Source organism: Colobus angolensis, unplaced genomic scaffold (genome assembly GCF_000951035.1).
Source record: "Colobus angolensis palliatus isolate OR3802 unplaced genomic scaffold, Cang.pa_1.0 Scaffold74, whole genome shotgun sequence".
NCBI classification, from domain to species: Eukaryota; Metazoa; Chordata; class Mammalia; order Primates; family Cercopithecidae; genus Colobus; species Colobus angolensis.
This window is the reverse complement of record NW_012121154.1, coordinates 5,378,565-5,398,697: the sequence shown is the minus strand read 5'-3', so window position 1 is coordinate 5,398,697 and position 20,133 is coordinate 5,378,565. Positions and strand designations below refer to the sequence as shown.

The window sequence follows — 20,133 nt, the reverse complement described above, 5'->3', positions numbered from 1 at the left end:
TATAGTTAAGTGTTCATAACCCATATTCAAACCTTTAGTCTTCCTATACAATTATTAACTGGAATAGATGAGACAAGCAATTTATACTTATATATATTTTTAAAAATCTATGTCAGTATAAAATACGTGTGTTAAATTTTACATAAACTTTGCATACACTTTGGCTTTATTTTCTATTATTTGGTAGAGATGGAGTCACCCTTTGTTGCCCAGTCTGGTCTTGAACTCCTGACCTTAAGCCATCTTCCCGTCTCATCCTCCCAAAGTTCTGGATTGCTCATTTAGACAAGCTAATTAAGTCAAGATCGAGGGCTATCAAAGTCTTAGTGTGGACTGACTTTAACATCTGTATTAGAAGCACCTCAGTCAATCTAGATGAAGCAAGAATGAAAGTCAAGATTTGCCGAGATATTTTTACTAAGTCCTTATCTTTCACTTGAAGAAAGGATGGTTTACAATTACTAAAGAGAATTGATTTTATGATTTGTGTAGATTCATCAGAGGCAGTATTGTTCAGTTACAGTGTTCCAAAGATTGCCATTTGTAAGGTCTCAGTACCGGGGAAAGTAATATTCCATGCTTAATATTTAAGAGACGCCTGACCAGTACACCCCTCAGTACTGGATCACAAAGAGTAAATGGTAAATCAATGTCCTGAGAAAAATGTTGAGTCAGATTTTATCAGTTTTGTAACACAGCACAAGCTTTGTTTCATAATATTTATGTTTGGTTATTTAAACCAAATAACAAAATTAAGAAATGGTGACTTAAATTCTGCCAAGATATAACAGGTAACTTTTGATACTTAAGTTTCACTTGTGAAGTCTGTGAAGTAAATGTTTATAACCATTCTGTTTTTCTTACAGATGAATTTCCCTAGGTATCTTCACATACACAATTTCTTATTGGGTATTACCAGTCATTAGAAGTTAACAAAAATGTGAATGGCAGTGACACTATCTCCTTTGTCCCTTATAACTAATATTCTCTGTGTTGCTTTGTTTTTTCTACTTTAATATGTATTTCTCAGGTGTGAAACACATGGGTCAGGAATAGAGAGTGAATTGCTGTGATGGAAATTAGGGAAATAAACCCAGAATGACAACTATCAATTTTGTTATTGTAAATTAATGGGAAAACAACCTTAGATTAATATTTCTATTTAAACAAACAAATTATGGAACTAGCTAAAGCTTGTGCATGCACACACACACACACATACAACACAAATCTCCCGTCTCCTCTGGTGAATGGGCCAACTAGTGCTCACAGCTCCTCATTCAGAAATGTTAGCCTGTCTTATTAAAAGCCAATTACATAAAGCCAATATATGTTATTTATAGGTGCTATTTCAGGAAAACCACAAGTGATGTATGTTATTAATTTCAAAAGCAATCACTTTAATGTTCCTCATAACAAGGTGGACAATTTGAAAACACATGGCATTGTGTTTGTGCCTGTCTACAAAAGCCAAGTGGTGTGAAAAGTACCCATAGAGAATGCACAAAACAACTATGTAATTGATGCTCAAGGGCAGTTTCTTTGGCTTGAGTCATCGACACAATTGTTTTGCTTCCTCACTTTTCAAAGCAAATCCAGAAACAATTGAACACATTCATTTAAGCTTTGAAAAATTATTTTATTCACAGATCTTTAAGGCTAATAACTCTTCAGTGGTAGGCCTTTTCTTTCCATTCTTTCAAAAGGAAAAATGTGTAATCCTCCCAAAGCTAACATGAAAATTTAAGAAGGCAGTATTTTGAAACATGCCTGGCTATCATTACTATTAATTGATTTATTAAACAGACCCACAAGAGCAAAGTTGTGATCAGAAATCCACCTAGGGATGTATTTCCCAAAGCATAGTGAATCTACCCTCTGGATCTGAACCACCTAGAGTGCTTAATGAAATGCATATTTGAAGACCAAATCCCAGATCGAAAGAATCAAAATCTCTGAGTGGAGGAATAATCTGCCTTTTAACTCCTGATTATCACTGGGCACACTAAAGTTTGATCACTAACACAAAATTAGTGAAAAGTAACCACTCTACCTCATTTTCCCCAGGGCCTACTGAAATGTATAACATTTGCCTACTTTACTCACTTGCACTTGAAATTTTCAGGAGTCATGTCATGCTCGTGAGGATACTGAGAATCCCAACGCTGACATGGAATTCCATTCCAAATGGTATTGACAGTGCCCCTGTAGCCTTCTCCTTGACCTTGGATGCATTCAGTTGTTTCCATAGGAACATCAGTATCATTTACAGTATTGTCAGCTATTGGAAAAACAATAACAAAAAAACTTACATAAAATCTTTGAAGATGCCATCTGCCTCTTAGAGTTCATTGGCATTTTTATTAGCAGATTTTTTTCCTGTTACTTATAAGCTTTTATAATAATTGAGTGGAATAAGAAATTTAACTTAACATTATTACTAACTTCACTCCAATTTTCCTTTCATTCAAATCCTAAATTAGTTTTTTCTTGAACAGTTACTTAAACGCATTTTACTCCCACATGTATAACTTACATATGCTGAATATATAGTGTTTCTGAAATGACTATACAATTATTTCTAAAATCAGTTTGCTTATAAGTACATACAAAGTGGTAATGAAATTAACCACAATTTTCCTCCAATATAATACATACATACATTCTGGCGGGGTATGGTGGCTTATGCCTGTAATCCCAGCACTTTGGGAAGCTGAGGTGGGTGGATCACCTGAGGTCAGGAGTTTAAGACCAGCCTGGCCAACATGGTGAAACCCCACTGTCTCTACTAAAAAAAAAAAAAATAGCCAGGAGTGGTGGCAGGTGCCTGTAATTCCAGCTACTTGGGAGGCTGAGCCAGGAAAATGGCTTGAACTCAGAAAGCAGAATTTGCAGTGAGCCAAGATTGTGCCATTGCACTCCAGCCTGGGCAAGAAGAGTGAAAGTCGGTCTCAAAAAATGAATTAAATAAATAAATAAATTCTAAGTTTCTAAGCTGACAAGTTAAATATATTTTTAGTCAACGTGTTTACAATAAAGAAAAAAATCAGTTATTCCTAGGAAGATCTATCTCCTGCTTTTTTCCTAGTCCAACTTCAATGCTTACTATACTTCATGAAGATTATGAAATCCTCAGTCACTAAGTAAAAAAAGTATAAATTTAAATTTTTACCACAATTTGGTCTCTCTCTGTGTGTAATGTTTAGTCAATCAAAATATAACTCAAAACATTCCAGAGCAACTAAAATTCATATTTCTTAAAACATACATGGAAATGTTTATGGTTTGATAAAAGTGTAAACTTCCCAGCTACCTTTACAATCTAAAGATGCCTCTGAATGAAACTCAAGTCAACAGCCTCTAGGACAGTTTAAGATCTGAGTAAATTTCATTGATGTATCCATTTTGGAATTGGATGTACCACTGTACAAAGTACAGGCCAGAATTAGACATGCTTTCAGTGACTAGGAATGCCTATGAAAGTTTTCTATAGTTAATAGTGTAAATATTTTTAATAGCTCTTAAATTTCATCTAAACATTTCTCTCACACAAACCATTGCTAACTTATGTAGTTAGCTGAATGCTTTATTTCATTGCATTCTATGAGCTAACCTTAGGCAAACTAAACAATAGCCTATGTTTAAAGTTATTCTGTGAAGCTTTGTGAGAAAAGGGAAAGCATTACCTTAATGACTACCCTAATTACTGAAATAAGTTGTACTATGCAAATTTCCATTAAATTACTTTTAAATAACTTTATTGCAACCCATTTAAAAAGTGTCTCAATGTTTTGTATATTTGCTTTAGAGAATAGAAATATGACTCAGAAATACCCAAACTTAAAAAGAAATTCAAATGAAGATGAAAAATGTTCAGCAATTGACCCATAAAGTGGCAATTGAGAGCTGATAGCCTAGAGAATTCATCTATATTGATACTGATGATATATATTGATTTTAGGAAGAACACAAATTACTGAACTTGGGGAAATGCCTTGTATAGAAAAAGTTGATGCTGATTATGCAAGTCTTTTATAATTTCAATACTATCCAAAGGTCTTTGGTGAAATACAAAATAAGATAGATTTCATAGGTCCTAAGGAACTATATTTCACCAATATAAATGCCATTAAGTTACTCTATTTCTGACTATGTGAAGTAACTGATAAATGATATGAGGAGACTGAATGTGTGGGGGAACATTTTAATAGATGATAACTCTAAAACAGGTAAAAGGTCGAGTTTGTACTGCTATATTTCATATCTAGTTATAAAACTGATGGGAAAGGAGACAAAAATAAATGTCCTCGGGCATCTATCAATTCATTAGCTTAACATGCTAAAAGAAAAGTTTTGGGGCACAAGCTCTTGGGCAGCAAACTTGTGACCTCAGTCAAAACTAAGTCCTGACAATGGAAGGGAGTTCAGAGTTAGAACAGCCAGTGTAAACACACTTCCACTAATCTCTTAGACTTCATTGTCTGCCTCAGGTACCTCAACTCCTTTACTTTCCTACTCAATTGTGTGTGATTTGTTTTGATTGTTTACTACTGAGCCATTCTTCCCAAGCACTACTCTTATACTGCACACATAACTCACAGATCCAGTCTTGATGAGTCCAGGTGTCAATCAGTGCCATCTTTGGCTGGATATGGACCCATTCATTGCATCTCACTGATAAACTAGTTCAAGGCTCAGTCCAAGAAAAATTAACACACCACTCCTTGGACACAAGTATGATTTGCCAGATACCAATCAAGACAATAAATAAAAGGAATGTAATATTTAGACATGATTAAGGATTTGAACATTATTTGTTGAAATTTCTAAATATGGAAGCATTTTCAAAAGGCTGTTTCCTCTACTATGTGAAGGTAACTTCCTACTGTAAGGATATGCCTGGGTGGGGGTGAGAGAGTAAAACTGTCTGTCTACATTGTCAATGTAAGCTTAAATATCAATGATCATTTCTAGAGCATGTTATTAGTCAAGGGTGATTCGAATTTCAAAGTAATTTTTCCAAAAATAATACTTTAAAGTTACACTCTTACAGAAATGACCCATGATAGTTATAATCTGAAGCAATACTTAGAGCCTTAAAGTCAGAAACAAGTGGAAATATACCTTATAAAAAGGGAGACAGTAAGGTAGACATAGGTTATCACAATTCATTAAAAAATCAATACTTGGCAGGTGCAATGAGCAACTATAAGCAATCACGTGATAATCAGGTAATATTAAGAGGAATGATAAAAGGTAAATACTGATAAAGGATAAACATATTCTTAATTTGAGAGCAAATTTTGAAATTTTAAGAACCTCTGTGAAATGAAAGATCTATATTACCCAAATCCCAAGTCAAAGAAAAGGCTAGTTGCTTAAAAATATTCAGGAAAATAGTTCACTGCTGATTTATCCACTAAAACTTCAATGTCAATTCAGACATGTATTGTTAGTGCTAATTCTCTACTTCAACTGGAAGTTTCCAACCAGATTTAATAAAAGAATCTTTCACTTTTAAAAACAGCTATGATATAAATCTCATCATTTGACTATCATGTTGAATAGGTTTTTTTCTAAACTTTCATTAGCATATTTTAAAGCGTTTACTATAAACTTGAAGAGTCACTGAACATTTATTTTTTAAAAAGTATGTTAAATCTTTAAATAAAAATCAAAATGCTGGCTTTGGATTAAATAATTTAAACAGTTTAATATATTTTAATTTGGACATGGAAAAATAAACCTTTTAGAATTTTTAAAATTATAGAATACAAAGAATTACTGTAATTAATATAAATATAATATTTTACCAAATAAATATAACTTTTTCATTAGGTTTTATTAAAATGTAAAGAATCTAAATAATAACATTATTATTTTTCATCTTTTACAAAATAAATATCTATAACTTTAAAATGTGTATAACTCTAATAACTTAATAGTTTTATTTTTCTTGTGTTTTAATTCATTGGAAATATTTGTCATTATTTTAAACACAAACTAGAGTATTTAGCTGGTATTTTTCTTTAACTCCAAAGTACCTTCTGAAATCAGTGCATTGTATTTATTCCCTTTGACATTCAACTTCTAGAAGTCACCCCATAAATAAAAACTACATAATTCTGGTGCAATGTATAGAATAAATAATACAGGCGAATAAAGATATATTAGTATGACAAGGTAACTAAATAGTTTTCATCAATAAATGAGAGTTATTATGAGTCTCCATGAAGCTATTTAATAAATATCTGATGAGGACCATGATGAATGATTTGTCCATAGACCATTTAACTGTGATATAAATGTTTGATCTTTGCTGCTCACATACTTACTATTCAAACAAAATTAATTATTCCTCAATGGCAGTAAAACAAACTCCTCCTGCAGTCCTGCTGTATAAATATCAAAACCGGGTGTAAAAATAAAACAAATGTTTCATGACAATTGATTTGGAAAGGGCTATTAAATGTTGGGAAAGGTATTCCTTTGTACTTAATACTTAACATGGGACCTGAGTAAGGGAGGGTTTTGAAAAATCTCCATTGGCCAAACTAAAATGTCAGAAAAGACAGAAACATTCCCAAATATCAGCTGAAGTTGATTGTTTAGACAAAGCAACAGGTATTTTAAAATACAGTAGCCCCACATACACAAATATATTTTCAATTATGTCTACCAAATTAACACTGAAAATATCTGGAACTCTTCTGAGAATTTCTACAAAGAAAACATTTTGCCAGGAGTATCAGTAGTGGCTACCCATTGGAAGCAGAAGCAAGGGTATTTGTGTAATCATCAGTGGTCTATGAGTAAAGGAATGCTTTTCTTTGATGATTGACACAAAATTTGCTGTTTGGAAATGCTTTAAGTAAAACATTTGCTATCAAAATTTTTCACTGTCCTGTTTGAATATGATCAAATACAATGAGTGTCTCTTGGAACATTAATTTCACTTTGCTGGTGAAATTTGGTTGTGATGTGATCTGATTGCTACAAAGTTTGGAAGTGAATTTTAAGATTTGAATAGATTATTTTTGAGACAAAGAGTATTCACTGTTGTCTAATTCTTGGGATAACCATGTTGCCTCCCAACAGTGACCAATAGAGCAAGATCAACAATTTAAAAAAAAAATCTGATTACTTTTCTCTGTGAAGCGCTGGCCAAAGCCTTGCAGAGAGACCACAGGGCCCTGTTGGAAGTCTGAATGGTAGCTAGTGAGTTGGAGTGCATAGTATATTACAAACAGTGACACCCAGGGCTCTATAAGCTTCATATGAATGATGAGTAAATTCTTACATCTACAGTTTCCACCACCCCCACCCTGCCCCTAACATTCCCATCAAAAGAAATCCCAGATTTCCCAATGGAGACAAGCTATTGCTTCTCTTTTCCCTATAGCCAAGAATAAGTCGATTCATAGTCTGGTAGACAAATACCCAATTATCCCTTGGAGTAGTTCAACCTAACCCACTGCTTCTTCCCAGCTACTGAAGAGCAACTGAAATAGAATTTACTTTATGAAGGTCCCTCGGGACTGAGAACAGTGTGTAATAAAGCCACTCTCCCATCAACAGTACTTATGCTCTGTGGGCCACTAAGACGAGGATGAAGCTCATTGTAAATTTAAAGAGCTTCTTGTTTTAAAATTGGCATGGGAAAACAGTAAAGACCTCCAAAATAATGAACCTCAAATTGTTTGCACGTTTGCTTTCTATGTGAAGCCAGGATTCACATCCCAAACTTTTCCCTGGACTTTATCCAAGCTTTTGCTCGTACAAAATGCTCAGGAGACAAGACTTTCATGAAAGGTCTTCAATTCTATATAGCTTTATTCTTTAGGAAATGATTTGGAAGAGACCTCCAAGTAAAAGACTTTTCCCTTGAGAAAGGGTATTGATAGCACTGTTTTTTCTCTGACACAGGGCACAATATTTTATTTCTATGAAACTCTATTCTGGCCTTGGATAAATTAGGAAAACTCAAAGAAACAATCAGCTTTCTCTAAGAAAGAAAATAATCTGTAAAAATTTTGCTGCAATTATATACAATTTGTGAAAAATATTTTCTCATCATATGAACACACTGAATCTTAAAAGATGACTATGTTCTTTTAAAGTGGTGTCCATGTTCATTGGTTACTAAGGAAAAGGATTTTTTTTTTCATATTTGTTTCCAGTGGCAACATACCTATATTAGTCTGCTCATGCTGCCATAACAAAGTACTGCAGATTTGCTGATTTAAACAAAAATAATTTATCTTCTTACAGTTCTGGAGGCTAGGAAGTTCAAGACCAAGGTGCTAGCCAATTGGGTCCTTGATGAGGGCTCTCTTCCTCACTTGAAAATGGCCACTTTCTTGCTATGTCCTTACATGGTAGAAAAACAGAATTCTCTCTTTCTTCCTCTTGTTATAAGGCCACCAATCCTACCAGATTAGGATCCACTCTCATGACCTCATTTAACATCAATTACCACTTACAATCCCTATATCTAAATATAGTCACAATGGCAGTCGGGGCTTCAACATAAGGATTTGGTAGGAGAAGCAATTCACTCCATAGCAAGACCTCAAATAGAAACCTTAGTTATCAAAGATCTACCCAGGTCTCACTTCTAAAGTGTTTCTGGGCACTTAAGTATACTAGTTCCTCCTTAATTGCAGTTTTGCTTTCTGCCATTTCAGTTACCTGTGGTCAACCATTGTCCAAAAATATTAAATAAAAAATTCCAGAAGTAAATAATTTATAAGTTTCAAATTGCACACTCCATTCTATTTTGCCTCAAATGTGCCTCATTTCTTTGTCCAGCGTTGTATATGCAACTCGCCCATTTAGTCACTTAGTAGCCTTCAGGGTGATCAGGTCAATGGTCATAATTTTGCAGTAACCTTTATTTTACTTAACAATGGTCCCAAGGCACAAGAATAGTGATGCTGGCATATTGTTATCATTATTCTATTTTTTTGTTGTTGTTAATCTCTTATGGTGCCTAATTAATAAATTAAACTTTATCATAAGAATGTATGGAGATGATACAGTAAGGGAGCTCAAATGAAGGAGCTGATGTGAGGAAATCATAACTTAGTTGAAATGTGAATGAGTGAGTGGCTGCCAATTAGGTCAGGATGAAAGTAAAATTTTTGAAAGGCAGAAGGCATGGTCGGGGTAAAGAGACTATAATGAGAACATGGAAAATACGAGGCAAAGGAAGAAAATTATTGTGGCTGTAACAGAGAGCAAGAGAGCCTGGAGAGAAATGTGGAGGTATATGAAGTCATATATAAGGTTAGAAATATAGGTAGGGGGTAAAAGATGGTTATGTTTTGTCATTGTCCTAAGATCAAAGGAAACCATTGAAGGCTTTTTAATTTATGTGTAGAGGTGTGTATGTGCGCGTGCGTGAGTGTGTGTGGTGTTCTGTAGATGAGGAATGATATCATCAGATTTTTGAAAACATTCTCTTTTGCAGGGAAAAATAATGGATAGAGATATTTCACTCTGAAGGCCATTCGTGTTAAAAATGATACTCTCTTAGACAAAGTAGACAATGATGGAGTGAAATGGTCTTACGTGAAAGGTATATAGAAGATAAAATTGACAGGACTTGGTGATAAATGAAATGTGAAGAGTGAAGGAGAAGGCTGTATCTGGGATTATGCCAGGCTTTTGGATTTTAAACTGGGCAAATAATGGTATCAATCATGCAAAAGAGAGCTTACAAGGCAGAACAGACGCTCTCAACCCCCTTTACAGGATTCATGAAGAAAATCAGGGTAAAAGATAATCAATAAGAGAAGAGGCGAGTTTCTGGTTCCGAGGGGCTGAGGGAAATTGGAGCAGCCCATAGGTAAATACTAATTAGTGTACTCTTAAGGGGACTGTGTCAATCTTGCATGTTCTGATATATAGCAAAAAGTTGTTCTTAGAGCATCCTGGGACACCTGAGGTTCCTGAGATCCTTTCAGGGATCCAGGAGATCAAAACTATTTTCACAGTAATGTTAAGAGATCATTTGTTCTTTACACCATGAAGCTTTCAGATGGCATGTGATATGTGATATCCTGAAAGACTGACGGCAAAAGCAAATACAAGACACCAGACTGTCTTCATTTAAGGTGTCATCCAGTAAAATTTTTTAAATGCCAAATTTGTAAAAAGTTGACAATGCCACTGTTTACTATTTTTCAGCAAAATATATTTATTAATAGCTAATGGCCTTACTGCTGTTTTAAATGAATTAATACATGTTTTGAATTTCCTGTTTTAATTTCTAATATAGTAAACATGGATTCATATAATCCACCCAGATAATTTGGGCTTCCCAATAATGTCGAAGAGTATAAATGTATGTTCAGTCCAAGAAGTTTGTGAACTGATCTAAATACTCAATGTGATTTCTAAGGGGTATCAATCACAAGACAGTTTTTAAATTTCCAGGGACCTGTTGAAGTTTACTTCATAAAAATACTAATACTGCATGTTCTTACTTATAAGTGGCAGCTAAATGATGAGAACACATGGACACATACAGGGGAACAATAGACATTGGGGCCCACTGGAGGGTGGTGGATAGGAGAAGGGAGAGGATTGGGAAAAATAACTAATGGGTCCTAAGTTTAATGCCTGGGTGACAAAATAATCTTTACAACAAAACCCCATGACATAGGTTTACCTACATAACAAACCCGCACATGTACACCTAAACTTAAAACTTAAAGAAAATACAATAAATTTAACAAATGTTATTATTTGTCTCCGAAAAGCAGGAAACTAATATATAGAACCAACTGTTATTCAGAATATGAAGTTATAATTAGGGGAAAGCATAAGAAAATCAGTCCTTCATTCAAGCACTATGCAGGACTTCTAATCTTATATTTGTGATGTCTTAAAATTTCCATATGCCCAAAACGCTGTTAAAAATTATATACACAGAATATTTGTGGGCTGATGACATTTAGGTATATATCCCCTCCTGAGAAATACAGTGTAAGGAAGTCTGAAAAGGTCCATCCCAGAGTACACTGGCACACATTAGTCAATGAGCAACATTCATTCTTTACTTTGAGTGAGACATTGATTGTAACATAGAAGCTTGGAAGCAAAGTGACTAGAACAAATTTGTAGTTCATTCAGCTTTTGAACAAATAAAAGGAACAAATAAAAGGAGAGCAGTATTCAAACGTTGGCTGGCAGGTGTGAATATCCTAATATCAAGCCAGTGTCATCTTTTGTTTTACTGGTTTGTGTTAAAGTTCTGAATTTTCTATCCTGTTATAGGCCTTGGTCTGTTTTATTCACTTCTGTATCCCCAGCTACTAGAACAGTGTTTGTTTGACACATCATAGCTGCTCAGAATATATTCATTGAATGAATGCTACGGAGAAAGGAGCAAACAACACTCTTTGTGTTCTCAATATGCCGGGTGGAATTGCCAATGCCGAAGGCTTTTGCTATCCCTGTTTACTTGTGACTTTCCTTGACATTCTGGAGAAGAATAAACTTAGATGTGCTATAAACAAGGATGTCAAGTGCATGCATCTCAATATAAGCAGAACTAAACCTGTGCTCTTTCTCCTCAAATTAATTTTTATAATTTATTTTATAATTTATTATATATAATTTATTTTATAATGACGTATATTATATATACGTCATCTACCCAATAACTTGGAAATATTTTAGACTTTTCTCTCTCCCTATCCCATTTCCTAGTATAAGCAATTTGTCATTATATACTGTACATTCCCCCCTTTTGCTATTGTTCACATCCTTCCTCACCTTGTTTTTCTCACCGCTTACTGCCTTAATCACACTCTTTTTATTTCTTACTGGCCTGCATTGTATTTTGTGTTCAATAGATTCCTCACCTAATCATACTTCTCTGAAAGCTTTTCATTCATTGAAATTACATTTAAAATGTCTTGTGACCACAAGGTTTTAAGAGAAAAATACACACATACACCGAATACATGCACATATGTACAAACATATATAGTATATAGGGATACAATTATTAGTAGTCCATAAATTATAAACAGCATGAATATATGTTTAATGTATTTTCAAAGATCTCTTTGTTGTCCCCAGGGCTTTTAAACCCAGGACAATGAGCTACAGTAAAATTCAGGTAAAGTAGGAAAGGGCAGCAGTGTGGGAGGGCAGGGGTGTTGATGTGCCTGGCTTCCAAGAAACACATGCATCTCAAGAAGGAACCTTTGGGAAAGAATTCACCTGAGAGAAGAGGAGATGGAACTTTAGCCCCTTAAGCAATCTATGCCCAAAGGCCCCCTAGGAGAGTCTTTGTGTTTTCCTGGGTCTCATGGACACCAGTTTAAAGATCACTGTTCTAGATCACAAATGAGGTAAGATCCCTCCCTTTGCTTAATTTTTCAGTGTTTCTCATGGCAACTGAATGGGCTCCTCTTGGATCTTACTTGATCTGCCTCATATCAACTTAATTTTTCTCAGCTTCTTTCATTTTTCTGTTTTTACCCCATACCTTACCCATATCAGTCATGTACCTTGTCTTGAATTGCCATCCAGCCATCCATGTCTTTACCCCTTTCCTCACTGGCCTAATTGCAGACATTTGTTAAGAATGAAATAAGGATTGTTAACTCTACAATGGAAAGCACCTCTTTGTGGTGTTAAATAAATAGTGGTAATTATGATTTTCTAATACAGTTATTATATGATAATACAAGAGTTTAGATATTCCCCTCCAACTTTCTAGAGAGTAAGTGACATAATCATTATCTTTAGTCTTTGTTTTAGAATCATTGAAAACCCAGAATGAGTTCAGCTGGACTGGACTAAGAGAAAACCAGAAAACTGTACCAGTTAATGATATGAACAAAAAATAATAATTAAGTATCTGTTATAACCAGTACAAGTAAATACATGTGTGGTCCCTCCAGATCCCCACCCTCTAGTGTACACACTGCATAATCTTCTCCCCTTGGGTGTGGATGAAACTTTTGAATACAATGAGAACTACTCTTGTGATTAGGTTATATTATACAACAAAGATGAAGAGATTTTGCATATGTAACTAAAGTCCCTAATCAGTTGACTGTAAGTGAATTAAAAGGGAAATTAACCTAGGCAGGACTGACCTAATTAGGTGAGCTCTTTAAAAGAGAGTCTGGAGGTCAAAGGCTCAAAGCAGGAGAGATGCTATCCTGTTGACAGGAGTAAACTGCCATATTGTAGAGAGGGTTATATGTCACAGAAAGTTAGGCAGTCTCTAGAAGAATTATACCACAGCCTTAAAACCACAAGAAACTGAATTCTGTCAAAACTAGTGAACTTTAAATGGAACATGGAGTTTTACATGAGACCAGAGGTGTGGTGGGCACCTTGATCAGGACCTTTTGAGACCCTAACAAGGAACCCGCTTGAGTTATGGCTGAACTCCTGACCCACAGAAAATATGAGATAATAAATGTGTGTTGCTGTTAGCCACTAAAGTTTTGGTAATTTGTTATGCCACAATAGAAAATAAAGGCACAATTGAATCCACCACCAAATTTTTGGTTTCACATTAGAGGCTTTACTATATATGTGAACCAAAACATTTGAAAGAATATTCGTAAAACATTATCTCTTATGCTTTCCAGTATGTCAACTTCATTTCATTCACTTTAATAGAAGTATTGTCTCTTTGTAGTCATATTTATATCTCTTTCATATATGTATTTTTTAAACTAAAAGCTATCCTTCCTTTAATAAAATATTTCCAAAATATTCCCAAAACTCAGAAGACTTTTTAAATCTGAGTGATACAGGTTTGGCTCACAAATTCTGTTTTTGTTTTTGTTTTTTTTTAAGAATTAACACCCTATAAATACTATCCTCTGCTTAACAAAGACATTGGAATTATATAGCATGTTACTTGTGTAACTAGCCAGCTCCTCTTTGGACAGAAGAGAAAAAAGAAACCTACTTAATAGCTAGAAAGTGTCATAGTCATTGTATTTCTTGCCTCTCAATCTCTTTTTAAAAATACCCTAAAGATTGGTTTGGAACTAAAGAGGAGGGCAACATTTGGATTTCTTGGTGTGTGCATGCCAGTTGAAGGGTGAATGTGCAGGTGAGCATGTATGTGTGTGTGTGTGTGTGTGTGTGTGTCTGTGTGTCTGTGTGTCTGTGTGTGTGTGTGTACAGGTTTTATTCCAGAGAAGATTTATAAGAGTACCTAAACTGACCAGGCATGGTGGCTCATGCCTGTAATCCTAGCACTTTGGGAGGCCAAGGTGGGCAGATCACCTGAGGTCGGGAGTTTGAGACCAGCCTGACCAACATAGAGAAACTCTGTCTCTACTAAAAATACAAAATTAGCCAGGTGTGGTGGTACATGCCTGTAATCCCAGCTTCTCAGGAGGCTGAGGCAGGAGAATCGCTTGAACCCAGGAGGTGGAGGTTGTGGCAAGCCGAGATTGTGCCATTGCACTCCAGCCTGGGAAACAAGAGTGAAACTCCATCTCAAAAAAAAAAAAAAAAAAGTACCTAAACCATACATATATACATACACACACACACACACACACACACATACACACACACACTATCAAAAGGGAAATAGTTGGTTTATTATACCTAACTGGCATAGAACAATGGGAAGACTAATACAATTTTAAAAGTCAGTGAGTGGAACCAACCCAATCTATACAGAGAAACACTATCACAGGAATCATTTTTATTTTAAAGGACAAAACAGATGATTCGATTTCCTGGGAACACAGTGTTTTACTCTGAAAGGCTTCCAGATTCTTCAGTTGTTTCATATATGCCAGACATATCCCCTGCCTATGGGATTGTTGTCCAAAATATTAAGAGTTGTCCAAAACATTTCCTTTTATCAGCAGGTCTACATTGAGAGAGATTTACCTTGGCAGTATCATGGCATGGTTAATATTCAATTAGGTTTGTTCAGAGGAATTTCCCCATCATTCTGCTATAGTGAAATATATGAAAATCCATCCATGCCCTCTTAATTGTATATTTTACTCTAGGTGCTGGTGCCTGATCTTATGTAGCTTATTTAGCTTTACATATCTGTCCATATATACATAACTTTATATTATCAGGCCAATTTATAACATTATTATACCTTACTAAATTTATGCAATTCTATTGATTTTAAAGAATTTTAGGATCCAGTTGAAAAAAATAAGAACTGTATTCAAAGAGATGAAAATATTATGTAATATTATTTAAGAGAACAGTGAAAATGTGTGAGTTAACCATAGAGGAGAGGACCAAGTTCATAGAGTGAAAGGAATAATACAAAACAGGTTAAAAAAATAGTTTTTATCGTAAATTCAGAAAAGCTGGGTAAGGGTCAGCATATAGAAAAATGATTGTATGGACTGCTAAAAGACAGATTGAAACAGGATGCAGGCTGGGTACAAGGACAGCCAGAGAGGTAGGGATCAGCTATAGGTATTAGAGACATCTGTGATAAACTTCTGTTAGACTTATTATTCTTCATTGCAGCCTCTGTCACTCACCACAAGAGGTTCACCATCAGTTGAGAGCTCATGTTATATCTCTGGGGAGGAAAGGTAGGTAAAGAATACAGGATTGGAAGGTAAGGGTCTAAGGTCCTAGCTTTTACTCCCCTAATGACTTTGTGATGCTGCGCACATTTCCGATCTTTTTCTCTCTCTGTGATTTTTCAAATTTTCTTGATAACATTAGAATGTTTAGGCTCTTGCCATGCTGAACATTTTGCCATAAGTAAAAATGTTTTCTGTGGATGTGTGTATTTGCATATTTATCACTGTCAAAATAACCAGTCTCTGAAAATGCAAAAGATTGGACAGGATTATGTAACACATTCTTAAAATATTAAAACCTGCACACATTAAAGCATCAAGTTAAATAGTTGTTAACCTGTCTCACTAATAATCGCCTCCTTAGATCCAGTCTGTGAGAGGAAAAGGAAGCAATAAATTTGACCTTCACTTACCGCATGTTTTAATTGCACAGTACTCCCAGCGGGTGTGAGGGTCAAGAGTATAGCACCATGGCCTCGGCTGGCCATCGGGATTGCGGCAATAATTATCATCAAAGCCCTTGTCGGGATATCTGCAAACCACACCAAGAAAAGTGTCACATAAATCTGCCTGGAAACACCACCCACCCCTCAGCTCACAAAATAACTTTCCCCTTAGGTTGTCTACACCTAGCTGAGGAAAGAGGACGTTTTCTATGTCTTGCCTTACAAGGACTGCTGATCACTGACTATTGAATCTACTAATTTATATATCCCACTAAGGATAGAGTATCATCCCCTGGCTAGTAAGTTAGGTCCATGTGGTACCTTCCCACTAGCTGAGGTTCCAAATCGAGTCTCTTTGTCCTAGAACCCAGTTAAGGGCAGATTACAAAAACATGACCTCATGTAGAGTGCTCATTAAGAAAACAGGTCCTCTTCTAGGGAAGGCTTAAAGTTCAAACTGAAAGTTCGTTTTCAATAGCGCTGATACTAATGACAGCTCAGTTTTGGAAATAGAGCCTTTTGAGGTCATGCCCTCACCTTCACCAGATCATGAGACAAACTTCATCACACTACTTTCTCCACACCCCACCTCCCTTCAAATGAACAAAGTCCTGAATTGGTAACTTGATTTTAATTGCTACCATATCCCTTCTGCTCTCACTTAAACGACAAGACAAGCATTTATTTGGAAAATAAGCTGGAGTTTTAATTTCATTTAAAATAACAACAAACACAAAAGGATAGAGAAAAAGAACAAAGAGAAAACACCTAACATCAATTTCCGAAGAAAGGTGGGGGACGAAGTTTCCTGTGTAATTATTTGTATTTTTATTCTTTATAATCAAAATAAAGGAAGTTCTTCCTTTTTTTTTTTTCACCTTAAAAGTTTCATGTAAAATACATGGTCAAGAGTAGACGTTATTATTATTATTATTATTATTTGGCAGAGTTGGGTAATGACTTAAGCTCAAAACCTACTCCTGGGGAAAAAAGATAGATTTAGCTGCCTGTTTTTTCCAAATGGGCTTTTTATATGGGCAATTTCAAAACACACCAGGATAAAGCAACCTGAATGGTTTCCTCTTTTACTCCCTTTCTATGAGCACTACTTGTTTCATGTTGTTATGCGTGTCGCCTGCAGTACCTGAGTCTCTGAAGATGCAACTCCAGATTTGCCTGCAATTAGTAACAATACCTCTAACCACAGCTAAGACTTGTCAAAGTGGTCATTACTGAATTGGCCCTGTGGTTTGCTTTGGTTTTGTTTTGTTTGTGCTCTGAGAGAGAAAGAAGCTTCTTTTAGTGCTTCCACTCTACACCCTGCTGATGATTTTGCATTTAGTACCATGCTGATTTTAGAAACTCTAACCAGTTGACTATGTAGTCAGTGTTCTCATATACCTCATCAGAAATATTTTTGCCCTTTGACTATTTCCTCCAAATATAATGGCCAGAAATTCTGTCAGAAGAACTCCTGAACATTCTGGGAGTTCTAAATGTTATGTTCATGCCCTATCGGGAAAACACAATATAAGGAGAATTTCCACAGCGGTGTGTCATAGAGTGAATAGAAGTTTATAAAAGAATCATTGAAAGCATGATTCATTAATATTTTACCTTTCAGGCAAGAATTTGTGCCGGTGTGGTGTCTGATGATCCCAGCGCTGACAACTCTTGCCTGATTCTGTATGATCCATGAGACCTCGATAACTCTCCCCATTGCAGGTCATGCATTCAACTAATAAAATTAAAGTATGGCATGTTAATTGTGTCTGACAGCAAAATCAAAAACACCACTGTTCCATGTAAAGAACAGCACCTGTTTAGTAAACAGATTTTTAAAAAATCCTACACATCATTCTAACTTTTTATTAGGGCCTAATGTCCATAAATAATGACATAAACTACTCCCTATGGAACACATCATACGGTTTCAGTGGGATTTTTGTAATTAGTGTCACACAGATTTACTATAGGGCCACGATGCTATCTATTTTTTTCAATAACTGTCTCAAAGGTATCTAGAAAATGGAACTAAAAGACATATGCTTGAAACTTTTTCCTGTGTTGGTCTAAAGTGCAAAGAGCTCAGTATCTAATTGTCAGCACAATAGTGTTTCTCTCTCAATTTGCCCTCCAAACACATATACAGGAATTGCAAAGGTTAATTGAGTGTGTGTCATACTTTTATGGTTAATGCCACGATCAGGACCACATAGATTTAAGAGATTGGCTTCACATAGAAATCTGGTGCAATTCAAAGAATATGGATCTTTTTAAAACATAAATCACAGCTCCTTTTGTTAGCAAACATCCATGTTGAATAGGCTGGGCAGGTTTACATTCCTATCTGGCTTAGGATAGAAAATGACCTGCTAATGAACTCCGTGTTTCCACTCTTTTTAAAATGTATAAGCTAATGTAATTAGGTAGGATCTTACAGATGATTTTGTGAGGTTAATTCATTGTTCTCTTCTGGCTGGCCCCTTATGGCACACTGAAAACTGAATCACATCAATTGCTGAAAGTGAGACTTCTCAAACAGACAGGTTGATTTGTAGCACAGCAAGCATCCTGTGGAATAAATCATTGCTTGGCTTTCCTATGAATCAGGCAGACTTCCTTAAACACTTCATTTGTATCTTATAATTACCGATGATCTAACTTTAGCTGAAGTGGGAAGAGGCATCAATGTTTAGTTTTATCCAATGGAATCTAGCCTAATGAGTATTTGTAGTAATTTGGGATTATAGTATTAGAATCATCACTTTTGAATCCTTGATTCTTATATTCTAATAGGGACATTAACTATTAACTTTCTGAAACATGAATAACTTGGCTTGATCCATCTTTCTTTCATTTATATTAATACATGGGCTAAGAGGCCAATTCAGCTTCCTTTTATTTGATACTGAGATTCCCCAGACTACACCCAATAAGCATCTGAACTGTAAATGAGTGGAGTCCATGAGGGTATCAATAAAGGTGCTCAGGTTGGCCAAGGTCATTGCAGTGCTCAACACAGGTGATACAATGTTACATTTCAGCTTTCCATTTGAATGGTTAGCAGGTTCATTTAGTTCTCTCTCTTTCTTTTTAAAGAACACAAAGTTTGATACCATCAAGGAAAATGATGCAGCATTTATCATTATTTGTTCCTTTGTATTGAATGAAATGTACAATAGAATACTAGGGTCACATGTAAAAGATAAGTATTCATATATACAATTTCTACTCTTGTACTCAGGAAAGAGATTACATCTATTATGCCTTCTTCAGCAAATGCAGCTTATGATAGCATATTCATTTCCAATGAGAGTGAATAGAATTATTTGCTGGTAATCACTACATTGAGCAATATTATAAATTTTTTTCCTTGACTTATACATTTTAATGGTTTTAAGAAAAAATAGCTACATGAATGAAACAGACAGTTCCATAAGATGACTACTTTTCATTATGAGTGTGGCAGATCAATGCTTGTTCAAGTATGAATGTGCATAAAACCACCTTGAGATCCTGTTAAGAGGCAAGTTCTGAGTCAGTGGGTCTGGGCTGGGGCATTAATAACAAGCTCCCAGGGGTTGCTGCTGCTGCTGCTGGTACTTGGACCTCACTTTGCTTTGCAACTTTCTAGATAACGGGATCTATTCTAAAAGTTCTAAGTATTTGGCAGTCATAGTCTAGGCAGAGACTAGTCATAGTCTAGAGACTAGTCTCTCATAGGAGAGACTAGATTTTACTGGGACCTTGAATAGATGAGAGTTGGATAAATTACAAAGGGACAAAATAATATAAAATCAGAAGCATATTTATGCTATCTTGATAGTAAAGTGAAGAGAGAGTTATTATTGCAGTTGTGGGCCTAAAAATAAATAAATAAAACTCAGCAATAATAACGTTACATTTTAGAAAGCAATGAAAGTTATTGTTGGGGTGGGAATTAAACATGTCATGATTGCATTGAGATATTTAGACATATTATAGTTACATATTATTTGATTATTTATACCATAATTTTAACATAAAAGGTATCAGCCAGGTGTGGTGGCTTAAGCCTGTAATCCTAGCACTTTGGGAGGCCAAGGTGGGCAGATTGCCTGAGGTCAGGCATTTCAGAC

At 35.3% G+C, this 20,133-nt stretch overlaps 1 protein-coding gene across 3 annotated transcripts in view; it reads right to left on the bottom strand.

Moving 5' to 3' along the window:
- Nucleotides 1-20,133, bottom strand: part of HGF (hepatocyte growth factor (hepapoietin A; scatter factor)) — a 69,276-nt gene that overhangs the window by 26,170 nt on the left and 22,973 nt on the right. For 2 of the 3 annotated variants that reach the window (XM_011927695.1, XM_011927696.1), the window contains exons 6-8: nt 17,630-17,750; nt 15,980-16,098; nt 15,300-15,559 (exon numbers count right to left, since the gene is read on the bottom strand). In XM_011927695.1, coding sequence (XP_011783085.1) covers nt 15,552-15,559; nt 15,980-16,098; nt 17,630-17,750 — 248 coding nt within the window. In that variant the 3' untranslated portion in view covers nt 15,300-15,551. Of the gene's footprint in view, nt 1-2,106; nt 2,282-15,299; nt 15,560-15,979; nt 16,099-17,629; nt 17,751-20,133 lie in introns of those variants that run through there. The other variant, XM_011927694.1, reaches the window with a different exon arrangement.